Source organism: Culex quinquefasciatus, chromosome 2 (assembly GCF_015732765.1).
Source record: "Culex quinquefasciatus strain JHB chromosome 2, VPISU_Cqui_1.0_pri_paternal, whole genome shotgun sequence".
In the NCBI taxonomy this organism is placed as follows: domain Eukaryota; kingdom Metazoa; phylum Arthropoda; class Insecta; order Diptera; family Culicidae; genus Culex; species Culex quinquefasciatus.
In genome coordinates this window covers 171,363,884-171,379,869 of record NC_051862.1, presented here as the reverse complement: position 1 = coordinate 171,379,869, position 15,986 = coordinate 171,363,884, and the positions used below count along the sequence as shown (strand labels likewise).

At 40.5% G+C, this 15,986-nt stretch overlaps 1 protein-coding gene and 1 pseudogene across 1 annotated transcript; both read right to left on the bottom strand.

Moving 5' to 3' along the window:
- Positions 1 to 10,521: 10,521 nt before the first annotated feature.
- Positions 10,522 to 12,810, bottom strand: LOC119766401 (annotated as a pseudogene).
- Positions 12,811 to 13,502: 692 nt separating this feature from the next.
- On the bottom strand, positions 13,503 to 14,369 carry LOC119766593. The gene is made up of 2 exons (XM_038251450.1): positions 13,837 to 14,369; positions 13,503 to 13,771 (listed from the first exon to the last, which is right to left on the bottom strand). The coding sequence occupies exons 1-2, from the start codon at positions 14,126 to 14,128 to the stop codon at positions 13,674 to 13,676; spliced, it is 390 nt and encodes a 129-aa protein (XP_038107378.1). The 5' UTR covers positions 14,129 to 14,369; the 3' UTR covers positions 13,503 to 13,673.
- Positions 14,370 to 15,986: the final 1,617 nt, after the last annotated feature.

The following is a 15,986-nucleotide window of genomic DNA, read 5'->3' as shown; positions in this document are numbered from 1 at the left end:
CATGAGATTATTATCCGAAGTGAAATATTTCCAAGGCCTTTGGATATTCGAGGCTGGACTGAATTCAGGATGGATTATTCATCGCTTATCTATGAATTTTCAATCACAAATAGATTTTTTTAGTATTTTCACAAATTTAGCATTTTTGGACCACAGTTCGGTAAAAGACGTAGAAGTTTTGGAAAAAATATATTTTAAAGAATTTTTTGACATTTCGCAAACTATTAATTGTAGCATTATTGTGATACTTTTTGTTAATGAATTTCAAAAACCATGCTTGAAATTTGATTTTTTTTTTATGTTTTGCAATTTTAACTGTTTTGGCAATATTAAACATAGAGCGTCTTATTTTCCAGAGTTGCAAAATCGCCGGGAAACGGTAAATTATTAACAATTTTCCCGGGAAATTCCAACATTATCAGAAATGATTCTGATCCTGGTTTTGTAAATATGTTGCAACAATATAGTACAGAACATAAACATAAATGGTCGACATAAAATCATACAACTTAAGGAAAATATATAAATTTACTAACCCTCAACTGCCCAAATTTTTTTTTCGAAAATATTTATTTTTCCCGTGTTCAGGAGGTCATTTTGAGCAGCTTTTGTTCTACGAAAAACTTTACTTTTCTTGTTTTATGTTTTTATTGTTTCATTTATAGTATTTTAATTTGCATTTATCTTATTTAGTTTATGTTTGTATTTGGTAGTATTTGGCCTACTCTACCACCTAATATAATTACATTTCGCCTATCTAATTTTTTCATGTTTTTACAGTCACTTTTTCAATTTTTTGCATGTTTTCCACATTTTCTGCTATAGAATCGCACCATCATCATTTAAATTGCAAAAAAATGCGCAGAGGCATAGTCTGGGACACTACAAAAATTACTGCATACTTCTTTTTATTGAAAATATAGGAAATGTTAGTAAAAAACACTGCCAAAGTTGACCCCTAAAAAATGACATTTTTAAAAACATTGGCAAAGTCACATAAAACAAGTTTAACTTCCAACTCTGAAATTTTCTAAAATTTGAAGAGTTCTTCTTTCCAATGCTTCTTAAAGATCAAAAATCGGTTGTAAAATTGATTTTTGGAGATTTTTTAGATCGAAGCCCGTCTAAAGGCGGGGTTAGGTTGTAGAGGGCTAATTTTACATTCTAAACCATTCCATTCGAAATCGTATCCGGGAATTCCCGGATTTTTTCCCGGGACGGGAAATTTGACCCTCCAATTGAACAAAGTACTCTCTCTTCTGCTCTCTCTCTCACTCTCTCTCGGTTGGAATGCGATTGGCTGCGTTTAAATCTCCGATAAAAAATGCTTTGAGTCATTTTAGCGAAACATCTAGCAATTTTTCGTTACCATAAAGACATTAAAGACATTTGACAGCAACTTCTAAAATAATTCGCTCCTTCCTGAGCATATTCGTGTCACCATTCAGGCCAATCGGATCAATTGGCTGCTTGCAAAGTCTGGTAGCTCACAATTGGTTGTGCTACGATTTAATCGGCTCTGAGTGAGAAATTTCTAATGTATAACTAAAAATCAGGACCCTTCTACAAAACGCGACAATTTACAAAAAAATGCCTATAAACAGTTGCATAAGTTTTGTTTCATTAGACGTCAGGGTTTTAAAATAATTTTGCATTTTATATCCTTCAGAAATTTAGTTTCCCATTCAGGAAGGGTTGAACCAAAGAGTATTTCACATCTCTCTGGTTAACCTAGAGTAAAAAAGGGGTTTTCCACAAGATGTTCCATTAGGGTGAAATCGAAAATTGGTTTCTTCAGAAACACATTTTTTGGGTCCCTTTTAGGGTCCCAAACAACCTCTCAAAATTTGGGAGCGATTGGTTAAGCCCACGATTGGCGCAAAGCGAATGAAATTTGTATGGAAATTACTATGGGGAAACTTGCATTTTCACATTTTTGAAATTACAAAATTAATGTTTTATTATTTTATGAAACTAACACCGTAGAAGTATAGCCCTCAATGTCCTTAACAACTCTCTCCAAGACAGTATTGTGCTAACTTGCTTCTAACAAAAGTTACAGAGCGTTCAAGAGAGTCATTTCGGAATACTTGGTAAAAATCATACTTTTTGCCAACACTGCCAAGTCAAGTGGAAACTTTCGTAAACTATAATATATTTGAGGAATTGGGGTGCATTTTAACTGAATAATGTCTTCTGAACATTTCTTCATATCGATTTTACGTAAGGCTCATCAAAATATAAGAACAATCGTATTTATTTTTTATTTCATGGTTCCTTCGGCAATGTTGGCAGAAGATGTGAGTTTCACTAATTATTTCAATATACTACTTTTGAAAACTCTGTATCTTTTTTGTGACGCACTTTAGCACCATACTGTCTTCGGGAGAGTTGTTCAGGACATCCAGGACTATACTTCTGCGGTGCTAGTTTCATAAAATAATAAAAAATGATTTTTGTAAATTCAAAAATGTGAAAGTTCAAGTTTCCCCATAGTAATTTCCATACAAATTTCATTCGCTTTGCGCCAATCGTGGGCTTAACCAATCGCTCCCAAATTTTGGGAGGTTGTTTGGGACCCAAAAAATGTGTTGCTGATTGGATTTTTGTCATTTTAAATTTTTCCATATAACTAGATTCCACCCTAATGTTCCATACATAGCTCTGGCTCCAATTTACAAGAATTCAACTTTGCTTTTTTCAAGATTTTTTTTTTCCCATTCTTTCATACCAAACTTGTTGCAAATTTCATCCCAACTTGCTCCCATACAATCGCTGCATGTTTCCACACTGATCGAATTCCGTGCAGGAAAGCAGGACGTATTCAATCGACCAGACAACCTCATCGTGCATGACGACGAACGATGTTTGAGCAGCAACATTTTGTATGCAGACCGCGTTGCAGCTGCTTCCCAGTGGGTGTGGGTTAGGTGCATCCAGGAACATCGGCACGATGTATGAAGTGGAGCGATGGACGATCATTTTGAACCGCTTAATGGACTCTGGGAAATGGTGCCTCGACATGCTTCGTAAAAGTTTAATGCTTCAACAGATTCGGGCGATTGATTTGGTGGGGGTGTGTATCGATCTTTTGAGTTGATGTTTGAACTAGTTTCAAAGTTATTTATTTAAAAAATAGTAAATAGAGTGAACCCTTCATAAACATGATCCCTTGCCAAGTGTTATTGAATATTTGAATAAAATTACCACACGTTGCCACTAGTTTACCGAGCAAAATTTTCATTTTGACCACTTTCAGCAATAATCGTGTGCCATTTGTGGTAGTTTGCAAAAAACGGCGTAAAAATGAAAGCTCGTTCTCAGCTCCAGGGGGACAAAATGGAACGAAAGTCCGGAATAGCCAGCAAAGTTGTGTCATAACGTGGAGTCGTATTTTTGAAATTTTTGCACTATAAAAACATCCCACAGCCCTTTCAGGCGTTGGCATTATGGCAAAAGGTTATTACTTCTATTTGCGCTGGAGGAGGAAGGTTGCAGTTGTGTGAAACGATGAGGAAGTTTTTTGTGGTCGAAATTTCCTGTCTCCAGGGATGAATCGCTGAGGAAATGGGGCAGTTCGTTTTTTTTTCTTGTACCATATCCGGTTATCATGCAACTTTTTTTTAATCATTTTTTAATGTTGATCTATCAATCTGTTTATCAGATAACTGATGGATTGATAACCAGTTTAAGATTTTCTAATATTTTCTAAAAACATGCTTTCCAAAATCCCTGCCAAACCACCAACTGCAAACTTTTCCCCACCAACAAACAATATTGACACAAAGCTTCCCTATTTACTTGGCACCCTTGGCATCCCTAAATCCTCCCACAGCTCAAAATCCCTGTCCAATAATATCCTAAATCAACACCAAAGCAGCAGACAGCCGCCAGCAAAGTCCTGAAAACGACGAAAGTTGTCCCAAAGTTACCACAATAACACCAGCTAGCGAAACCTCTCTTGGTCCCTGGTTGAGGTCACCATTTTTAACAATAAATGGAAATTGCTGGGGCACAAAAAATGGGACTAGACTTGGCGAACCTATGTGTTCCCTTAGGGCGCATCCCTTGTCAGCCACGTCTGGACAGTACGTCAGGAAGTTTTGTTAATGAAAGTTGACTTGATGAACTTGAATGTGTTGAATGAGTTAACCATTCACAGTCCAAAATAATGAACAGCTTAAAATTAGATCGCGATACGTGAAATTTAAAAATAGAATGAAAAGATAGAAATACAAACATTCAAAACTTTAAAAAGATTGAAGATTTTCAACAAAATTGAGGATAATTCACCCTTGGCAGTCACCTTCCGGTGAATTTAATCCACTATCAAATGGACTTCCTGATACAAAATTTGAATAAGAGAAAAAAAACACAACCACACTCAAACACAGAATAACTAGCTCTGCTAGCGAAACAAACGAGGGTGGCAGCAAAAGTTAATCCCCGTTTTAAATATTTTCAAATTGTGCTTTGCTGGAAAAACCACGATAAAGAGAAGGTCAGAATGTGCTTTTGGGGACACCCGGTCTGGTTCTGGGTTAAGGGGAAGGGATGAATATTATTACCAGACGACGGTGGAAGCCGGCGACCGCATGTATGATGGGAATTTAATGTAAGCGAGCAACCCCTAAGTGGAAATGCTGGTTTATCTCGTGTTGGAGGGTGACTTTCGGGTTGCGATAGTCAAATGAGGAAAGTGGAATTTTAATTTGGACGATGTTGCTAGTGGTTTTTGGAACTGGAAAAATATTAAAATGCTTGCAAATTGCTATTTCTGTTGGGTTTGATTTTAACAATAATAAGTTTTGATAGAATGGGAACTCATATTGCACTACACGTTTTGCCAAAAACAAACTTTTTTATCTTGTTTCATCACATTGATTGGTTGATTGTACTGTAATTAAGAACAGCATTTTCTAAATACTTTAAACATCACCATTTTAGCCGCCATCTTGTTACTAAAAATTCTAAATCACTTTAGAATAGGTAACTTAACGTTAAATTAACGCTAAACTTAGGCTCGGCAATAAAATAAGACTTTTTGTGATTTGATAATTCAAAGTGATATTTTTCCGTTGCCTTCGGAAAATCGAGTTTGTATTCACTATTTAATTTTCACCTCTCACTTTTCACATTTTATTTTTGGTTTTTCACATTTTCCTATTCCAGTATTCAATTTTTAATTTCGACTGTTAAAAAAACACTTTATTCATTTGGTATCTTTTTGCCATTCTTATAATAGAGCAATTCTGTACATTTTTAGAAATCGTCTTTTTTTCTAGTTGAGTGCAACCGTGTCTATATATTCCCAATTAAAAAAAAACAAATTTACATCATTTTTTTGCCTTCCTCACTGAGGAGAGGCTATAAAATCATTCGAGTTTCAGATCCTTCGGGTCCAACAGAGAAATTATTAGGACGACTTAAAAAAAAGTGTGATTTTTTACATGACCTAAAATGACTTGATCTGATCGCCACGAATGAGCTGTGTAGAACGTTGCCATCTTCTTCAAAGGCGGTGTCTGTATTTTCTTGACAAAAAAGCTTGCAAGATTTTTTTTCAAATCCGTCGAATTCATTGTGTAAATATGAAGACAAATGAATGTTCAAAAATTTTTATCTTGGTACCGTCAGTGGGGGTGACATTGGGTCTGGGGGGTGAGATTGGTTCAAAGTGATTTTTAACGGATTTTACCATTTCTCAGATTCTTCTCAATGAAACTGAATCCTGTTAAAAGGGTTGTGTAGGGGACATCTTAAGATCACCTCGCTGAAAAAATTTCGTTCCTTGAACAAATCCTGTTATTTTGGCAGTTGTCTAAAGTTGAGGTACGTTTTTGGCCAAAAACTACCCAAATGTTTGAAAATCTCCACTTCAAACATTGTAGCATGTCAATACGATGCCCTCGAACATGAAACACTGTTGGATGACTTGTTTTTACCATATCGTTGTATTTGAGCATTTTAGTTTCATTTGACCCAATGTCATCCCCTCTAAGGGGTGAGATTGGGTCAATTTTCAAACTATTGGCATTTAAGGTAGTGTTCATCAAAATCCACCATATTTTGGGAAAATGTTACTAAACTACTTAAGAACAAATCTACGTTGAATGATTTTCGATGTTATTTAAATATTTTTTGTTATTAAGAAATAACTAGAGGTGTATCGTTTTTTGACCCATAGTAACCCCGACTGACGGTATCTTGATGTCTTCTGCAAATATGTAGGTTGTTGGATTTTTTTTAAATAGGTAGATGAATTACAAAGATTTGCTTACACAAAAATGCATATTTTGCAATGAAGTTTCATATACAGTCGACTCTCTGGTTGTTAATATCCGTCGAGGAAGGGAATCATCAGTTTACAGAACGATGCAAAATGAAGACTCGATTGAAAATATTTTTTTCTTGATACCCAGCTATGGGAGAGAATCGTGCATCAAACAAAAACAAACTAATGTCAAACACCCTTCAAGGCTTCGTTTTGCCAAGAAAAATGTCTATGCAAGCCATGAGAAATTGAAATTACTGACAACCGGAAGAGATTTTTAAAGCAAACAGAATCCAAGAGACCGTCGAGGAAGAGATGCAGAAATACTGAAGAATCATCGATAGATGAAGATAGATATTACAGCCAGAGAGTCGACTGTACTTCAAAATTACATACTGGATAAAAAGAAATAAAAGAAAGAAAATATTTTCAAGCAAATCTATAATAGTAGTTTATGCAACAAGTTGCAAAAAGAGGATTTTTTCAGCACGAGTCTTACATTTATCCAACGAGGTTCACCGAGTTCCATACAACATTTTTTGCAATTCCGAAAAACACCCATTGAGTGAAATTTTAAGTCAAATTTTCATGCATTTTGTCAATAAATCGTTTGAATCAAAAAAAATGTTGAAATGTTACTTTTCGAAACAAGTGCTGAAAAGTTCAACTTTTCAGCATTTATTTTGAAATGTGGTGCTATTCGATTCTGTTATTTTTGGTACAGAAAAGTAGGCTATTTCGTCGTTCAAGAATGACAGGAAAAGTAAGTGGTTTCACGACGGAATTGCAAAAATATCATTTTAAGATGCAAAACCATTTTTTCAATCGAAAATGGTTTTAATTTTTTTTGTAAAGTGATTTTTTAATTAAATACATTTTTAGGTGTGTGTGTTTTTTTTTGCAATTGAAATATATTTCAAGAAGCATGGAACATTTTCAAATATAAAGAAAATTTCATAAAATTTTATCTTTTTTTTTGCTGTAAAAAATGAGCTTATCGCAATTTAATTTCGATTTCAATTTTAAAAATCTAGCGCAGCATTTTAAAATAAATTTTCAATACAATTCGGTACTATTACCGAATAATCAAGGTACAATAAGTTCTTTTGAGGTACAGTTTTGGAGTTCCTTTCAGCTGTGTGTTACGTCATAATCCAATTTGTGCAGGTGTAAAAAAATATAATAAATTTGCATAGACTTTTTTTGAAAAAAAAAAAATAATAATGCCAATTTAATGAAAACGGTAATTTTTATTTCAAAAAAACTGCTATAATTATCGATTTTAAAATTGATTTTGCATCTTTGAATGATATTTGCACTTTTGTTTGAAAATATTTTTTTTGAATAATCAATATATTTTTTGGAAAATTTATATCTCTGGTATCAAATTTTGCATCATCCTAATCACTAGATATGAAGATGATTTTTATTTCTCTAACTAAATTCAATAAAGTCATAACTGAGAACCCGTTTCTATGAAAGAGCATGATACTTTTAGTCCGATATTGGTGCACCGAAATTCGATATTCCTTTCTTTTCTTTTTTTTAGAAAATCTAATATTGAAATCCTGTAAATGAGTTTTCATAATTTTTATTGATAGGTCACGTAAAACATTCAGAAAAATTGAACAAAAATATGTTCAACGATTCCACGCCAACAAGATAAAGATCAAAATTGCTCTGATTTCTGACGATTTTAGCAAAAAAAAAAAAAATATTTTAATAAAAATCATGCCTCTGGAACGGCTGAACCAGTTACAACTTACCACGTTACAAATGAAAGGAAGGATTTCCTATGAAAAATACTAAGGTTTTTCTTTTTTTACATAGTTAAAAAAAACTTACCATGCGTCTTCAGTAGAATGTACGGGAAACTCATTTCAATGGAGAAGCATGGTACTTTTAGTTGGATTGATCTACCGAAACCGTTGGTCCCGTGACCTTCATTTGATGTTTAAGTGTTTCTAGCTGTGCTTTTGAAATATCTTAGTATTTTTCATTAACAGCCCACACAACATATCACCTTGCGATTAGCTAAAATGGGTTCAGCCTTTCCTGAAAGATGTTTTTTTTAATGTGGTATATGGGTTCAATTGTTCTATTTTTTAACCATCCTTTTTCGGATAGGATTAAAGTGGTCGCAAAACAAAAAATACGGATGCAATTACAGTTCCAAAGAACTGTCATGCCAAATTTGTGCATAATCTAAACACATTTGATTTGGATCCTGCTGGTTTGATGAGAAATGCTGCATTTTAAGATTTAATAAAGCATTCAATTATAGCATTGATTTTTCAACATTACATTGACTTGAGGTTTTGTTCGTACAAAAATATGAAAAAAGCCTCTGGATTCGCTCTTAAAGTAAAAAGAGACAAGTTGATATTTTTGCTAAGAAATTATCTAATTATCAAACTAAGTTATCCAAGCCATTCATTATGTAAAACTTCTTCGTCCAGTCCTGCACTGAGCTACTGCATCTCCAGGTTGCCTGCACCTGCCAATTATTGTACCTTGCGGTTTAGGGGGGCTCGTCCCAGAAGCGTGAACCAACGATGGTCCTAATTATTTCAAAATATTTCAAAGCACATGTTGGGCGCTAGCACTGAGCCCCGAAGTCTGGCGATGCTGCCCAGCAAATGGAAGCCAACCAGGGTTAACCACAAACTACACATTTTACATTTTACAGAGGGCGCATCCAAAGGGACAGAGTGGCTCGCTCTCGGGTTGGGAAACCACACTTGGAACTTGGAGCAACCGGTTTGATTTGTCCACGTGGTGGGGATGTGCACTCCAGTCGGAATGGACTCAGCGGTGTAGAAAATTACTCTGACCATCCCCAGCACGGGGAAGCCTCCGGAAATTGGTCGAGCCTTTTTCTCAGGTTTCAACATTCCACACGAGCAACCCGCCTACGGGGGGTTTGGGTTTTCCCGGGCCCGGGGAAAGTCGGCAACCTCAAAAACCTCGAAACCAAAGTTTTTCACTACACAGGTCTCGGCCGGACCGTTGTTTCCTCTGTTGTCGGGGGCGCAGACGTGTTGTTTTGTCCGACAGGACCTCTCACTGGTTCTTTCTTCGGTGCCTTTTGCCATTACCTTCCGTTGTTACAACGGTTCGTGCGGTTTTGACATGGGAGAGGAATTCAAATTGCACTTTGAGGAGCACCGGAACCGGAAATTTCACCACAATGAGACCTGTTGGTGAGTTGCTGACTTGGTTGGTGGAGGTTCTCCGGGATAATTTGAAGAAGGCAAAGTACAGGATTTTTTCGAGATTTTGTATTCAAAGTTTAAAAGTGAGTCCCAAAAGTCACCGCTGCAGCACCTCAAAACCTGAACCAGATCTCCTGCACCATAATTCCCACCAGCCCGGGTGTGGCCGTCAAGTGGAAACGGAAGCCATAAATTACGCCAACGAACGAAACAGAATTACCCTTTAATCGTGAGCATTTCATCGCCCCCAAGGACATCACGTTAAGCGCCCTGGCCCTGATGGCCCTGCAGCAGTAACGCCAGCACCGGCACCTGCAGCGATAATCTTGGCACTTTCTTCTCGGGGCTTCTGGGGCGAGAGACCACTTGGCCACGCTGGCTGCACCATCACCGGCCAGGGAGTTTTACGACGACGGTCGGATAAGTTGTAAAGCGTGCCCAACGACGACGGGTCGTGGCGCCATGGCCAGGTTACATCATCCCCCAGCGTTCTGTTCTGCGGCAACCGGGAAGGGGATTGCTGATTTAGATAAGCAATAATAGGAATTCCTCCAAAGTCCGAAAAGTTTCCGCTGCAATGTGTTGTGTGCGAGAGCAGGAAAATGGCAATAAAACTGTGATGGCAATCTGGGACCCTGCTGCAGCCCTTTTTTCGTTTGGGGGGAGGTTTTTCGCTGAGGTGTAAAACTATGTAGCGATTTTACTACCAGATTTCCTCTGTTCGTGCGCCGGGAAAAGCTCTACACGCTTACCAGGGGAACTCAAATTTGAGTGGATCCAATCAAAACGGCGCAAACCGTAGCCATACAAATTTGACATCGAGTACCCGAACTTAATTTTAACATGGTGAAGCCGATCTCAAATTTGACATGCGCTGGGTACCGGAAAAATCCTCCATAAAAGCAGAAAAATGGTTCCGGGGGACGAATATCGGTTCGGAATGATAAAGAAAAGGAAATTGTAGTTCTGGGATAGTTTTATGATGATTTTATTTGAATTTTAATTGTGTTAAATTATAATTTTCAGCATTAGGAGCAACGGTTCCTCCAAACCTTCGTGCTACTGCTCGTACAGGAGGATTGCCACCGGGACATCTTGTTTGGCGGAATTCAACGGAATTGACTACGGATGGACGAGGACTAGCGAGTGACACTTGTCGACATCGTTGGAGAGTTCGGTGACAAGGTTGCGCGGGCTACCGGTTCTGACGATTAGAATAACGATTACGTTCCAGCGGCCGGATGATGATGCTCTTATCGAGCGGATCACCGGGGACGATCTGCCAGTGGTGAAAGACGGACAAGCAGAAGGCTAGGCCTTGGGTGTGCGTTCGCAGGTCGGTGTCGAAGCCGAACGAATCGATGGCGGGGAACCGGAGACGGGTGCATCCTGGGTGACGTGGGCACGTCGCCGGGCAACGACGGTGATCACGGAGGAAACGCAATCGGCGGTGGCTTGCACTTAGACGAATAGATACGGTTCCATTAAGCGTGGTGTGGCCATGGGGAAGGCGGAGTAGGCGACTCGACGGGCGGTTGGGATGCTTCCGCGGTGGAGCGTTTCCTGGGCGAGGGATTGGTCGATAATTTTGAACTTGACGTTCCGAATGGTCTCTTCGCAGAACGGTCCATCGCGCGAGCCCAACTGGAAGCCTTACACGACGGAGTCTTTGACGGAGCCGAGCAGGGTTTTGTCCGAAGAACAGCTTGTCGTTGACGAGGATGTGTGTACGGATCGAAGGCCCAACTCGCTCGTGACGCGAGCAAATCCCAGTCGTAGTTGACCTGGAAAAACATGCTTCGTCCTCTTCCAGGCCCTTCTCCAGCGGTTCTGCTATCATCGTTCTTTTGTTGGACACCTGAGTGAACTCGTCTCGACGACACTCTCGTAAAGGCCACCACCGTATCGGCCGCTTTGATGTCAATCTCGGAATACATCTTACGCATGTGTATCACGCAGTCCAGGTAGAGTTCGTCGGTGCCGAGATCACGTGCTCGCCGGATTCATACAATCGAATCGAGAGTAATGGATAAGATTTGTTGACCTTGCGCAGGCCGTCCATTATTTTCGGGTGTTCCGACGGGTTGACCGGTTCTATGGCGAACTTGGTGATGGGCTGGGTGTTTAACTTGAGCGGCCGGTAGATAAACACGTTCTCGTTCATGTTGACATCGGTGATAGTCGAATGATTCGAAGCGGCGATGATAATCTAATTCCCGGCCTGGACGCGGTTCAACTGGACCTTATAACGCGCCTTTTAGATCAACAACAGCCTGACCTACAGCGTATAGGAATCTTCCTCGTCCACGAGCGAGTAGTTCTCATCAAGCCCTCGAACTTCCAGCCCGGTGTGCAGCGTCCCGCTCATAATCCGCGTCAACACCTGGAAAAACGTACAATCTTCGAACTGTGCACCATCAGCTGCGCGTTCTGGTCACAGCTCAGCATGTCCTGGCATATTCCTTGTAAATTTAGCCAATCTTGCGTGTTTAACGTACTTGTCCACAAACCCATACAAATCCCCAATGAACCGATTACAAATCAACCTCAACAGCGGCTTTATTTTGCACATGATATTCTCCTTTGTCACGTGAATTTTTTAGCTTTGGCCAGCGTATCCACATCCCCGACGACCTGCATCAACAGCTTGCACAGCGGTTCCAAAATAAACTCCACAATGCTCCTCTGCGCGGCTTCTTCGTAAACTTCAGGCTCTAATTGTGTATGTACTTCCCGCATAACCTCCGTGCAAATTCACCCCATCATAAATATCCGCGTACAACCTCGCAAACGACTTCAGCGTGAAACAAGTTTCGTACAGAGAGCTTGCGAAGCAAATATTCCCCAAAATCGGCATGACCTGCTTCGTGGTCCCCAGCGGGCGGATGGTCCTCGAGTAGAAATCTGTAAAGTACAAGTATTCCGTAAGATAACTGATCACTTCTAAGACGGCCAGCGATACGGCGAACGGAACCACAATCGTTTCACTCAGTTTGGCTAATGGCAAGTAGTCGTATGTTACCAAACTACAGCAGAAGAATCTACGGCATTAGCTGGAGAAGATAGATCTTGAACTCGCAGCCGACCTACGAACGTCCTAAAGGTACCCTTGACCAGCACGTTCCGCAGCGTTGCCAAGAAGCCCTTCAGCACGAGCTCCAGCCTGACCTATGTTCCTGAACGGCACGCGGCCCGGAAGTCAGCCTTCGGTTCCTGGTCCCAATTCGTCTTCGCCCCACCCGGATGGCCTCCCGCGGCGTTGTTCTGCTTCTGGCGGTCGTTTAAACGCCACTGTCCTGCCGGATCCTCCAGCTCACTCATGCGGCTGCACCTGCAGGGCCTATGATTGCCAGCCTGTCCACTACTCCACTCTGATCGGTCCCGGATTCGAAGGCCGTGTGCGCGTTCGGATCGCACGTGTGGATGTTGGCGGGGATGGCCGGAAAGATCTAGGAAATGATGCGCCCGAGAAAGTCGCGGTTGTTTGAGAGCAGGGTGGTTTGCAGGCGAGCGAGTTTGTTCAAAGTTTGAATCGTAAAGTTCCGACGGCCAGTGGTGACCGTTACCATCAGTGGATTCGCTTGGAACACTAAAAAGTAACCGTAAAAAATCAGCTTTTCCTCCGAGTAGCCGTTCAACTCTCCGATCGGGTCGCGACGAGCTACCGTGTTGTGCAGAATTCTGAACAGCTCACGTCGGTCCAGGTTGCTGTAATCCAACTCGAACCGGTTCAGCTCTGCGCCTTCGTTCGCCTCGCAGAACCGCTTCAACTTGGCCAAATTGTCATCGAACAGGGAAAGACCGTATAAAAACAGACGCGGAGTGCTCAGCAGATTAAAGTTGGAGAAATTGCGCAGCTTCGTGGCCACCGGACATTCGAATTGATGCCACAGCTTCCAGCTCTTCTGTCGACACTCCTCTCCGCAGTACATGAGGAAGACGCAGCCCGGGCAAGGAATCAAGCTGTTGCTGAACTTGACTCCGCAGTGGCTGCAGTTTTCGTAACACAGGTTAAAGTCAATCCATAATCACGTCCCCGGATTAAAGTCCTTTCCGGCAACTAGGATTTGCCGGTGATCAACCTTTATTCCCTTGGCCAGAAAGGGAATCTTTGGGTGGGTGTCCACATTAATGTCCATCCGCGGACTTGGAACCGTGCCCTTCGAACGGCCAACAGCAATCTGCTACTTGCAACAACTTTGCCGAATAATCATGCTTCTTGGCAAGATCGATGTTGTACAGTGCAAACTCGTACTCGCCCTGCTCGTAGTAAACCGCCGACCTTCAAAATAAAAAAAAAAACATCAAAACCTAACCTCAACCACACACGTCTCCCTCCCGCCCTACCGATTCCCGTGGCCGGCTGGTCCGTCCTCTTCTCCGCGAAGCAGATGCTCCGGTTGTACCACACCAAAGCTTCCTCATACTTCCCGTCCAGATAGAGCCGGTTGCCGGTGTTGCGAAAGCGGGCCGCGTCGGCGTCGCACTTGCCTTGTTCCGGAACCAGCAGCAGATTCCGACGCTGGTCCATAAAGTACAGCGTAAAGTCGGCCCGGATGGCCCCACGCTCGAGGAGCATCTCCTGCAACAGGTCGATGGCACCGGTCGCCATGGGTGGCGGAAGCAGATTCGGTTTCATGGTTCGGGTAAGGTTACTCCCTCTCAACCACAATCCGGCTCGCTTACTAACGGTTTCTCAGCCGCGAACCTCTCGTCCCAACCTTTAAGGTTTCTTAATATTCTTCCGGAGCGGGGCTTCGAGCAACTGTTACGCGTCGCGACTGTCCCATCAGCGGGACCACGGCAGATACTCGTGGTCGAGTCAAGCCCCGATGCCGTCAGCGGCCGCTTTCAACTGCTTCCGGCGGTCGTTCCACCGGCCGGACATTTCGATGGGTGATGGTTCCGGCGGGACGGTCGTTTTCCAGGAAATAAAAATAAAAACATACAAATTAAGAGATATTTTAAATAAAAGATACAATTTCACAAACTTACCTACCAGAACATCCACTCTGAAAACGCCCCCAGAACTGTCACTTTTTAAATTTCAGCAAAGTCACCAAGCAAAATCAAGTTCGGTTCAGTGATCTCAAATTTGCGAAATAAAATCAAAACAAACCCATCTTAAAATTGACATCGCTGAACCGAACTTCATTTTGCTTGAACGAACTTAAAAATTGAGTTCCTCCAGTAAGCGTGTAAGTCATCAGCTTTGGAAATGCTTGTGCAACCAACCGATGTTCGATACAATATTGCGATAGGATCTTTGGAGAATTGGATATTTGCGGCGTAGCAAGGTTTTACGAGCTCTTAACTGTTACATTACAGTGGGAAGCTAAACATAACAATATTAATTTTAAATACGGCAAGATTAGCAGACCATTTTCTGGGACTAATTAACTTCATTTTTGTTTGAATAACTGTACCTTTCCAAGTAATAAAAAAATTGAGGAGCTCTTATGGGTAATCCTCTACCAACTCACACGAAATTGGGAAAAGTTGCCCCGGCTCATCTTAGATTTGCGTGAAACTTTGTCCTAAGCGGTAACTTTTGTCCCTGATCACGAATCCGAGGTCCGTTTTTTATATCTCGTGACGGATGGGCGATACGACCCCTTCAATTTTTGAACATGTGAAAAAAGAGGTGTTTTTCAATAATTTGGTGTCAAAGGGACTTCTATGTAAAATTGTACGCCCGATTTGATGGCGTACTCAGAATTCCGGAAAAAACGTATTTTTCATCGAAAAAACACTTAAAAAAAAACTTTTTGGAACATGTCATTTTATGGAAAATTTAATGTTCTTTTCAAATCTGACTTGACCCAGAAGGTTCATTTTTTCATTTAGGACAATTTTTTACATTTTAAAATTTCATATTTTTCTAACTTCGCAGGGTTATGGTGTTTTGAGTATAAAAATGTTCTAAAAAGTTGTAGAGCAGACAATTACAAAAATGTTGATATATAAACATAAGGGGTTTTCAATAAAAAATACTTTTTTTCTGGAATTCTGAGCACGCCATCATATCGGGCGTCTTATTTTACATAAAAACCTTTTCGACACCAAATTTCTATCTCATCACCGTTTCAGGCTGCAAATTATTGAAAAACACCTCTTTTTTCGCATGAACAAAAATTGAAGGGGTCGTATAGCCCCTCCGTCACGAGATATAAAAAAAAAACGGACCTCGGATTCGTGATCAGGGACAAAAGTTACCCCTTAGGACAAAGTTTCACGCAAATCGAAGAGGGGTCGGGGCAACTTTTCCCGATTTTATGTGAGTTGGTAGAGAATTACCCATGTATAACTCCTGAAACTTTTTGTTACTTGGGTTACACAGAAAAAAAAGTTGACTTTAAGAAGATTGAAAATTTGGTTGATAGAATATAGCATCTTATTTTTTGTAATATTATTTAAAAAATGTGTAAAAATGTGAACTTGATGAATATTCATCCAAATCTGATGAAAATTCATTTTATTGACACAAAATCTTTCAT

Excerpts from the sequence above, each read along its gene's own strand:
- LOC119766593 (XM_038251450.1), bottom strand. The coding sequence starts at position 14,128 with ATGAAACCGAATCTGCTTCCGCCACCCATGGCGACCGGTGCCATCGAC. Across the intron at positions 13,772-13,836 it reads CCAGCCGGCCACGGGAATCG|GTCGGCGGTTTACTACGAGC; the intron begins GTAGGGCGGGAG and ends TTTATTTTGAAG.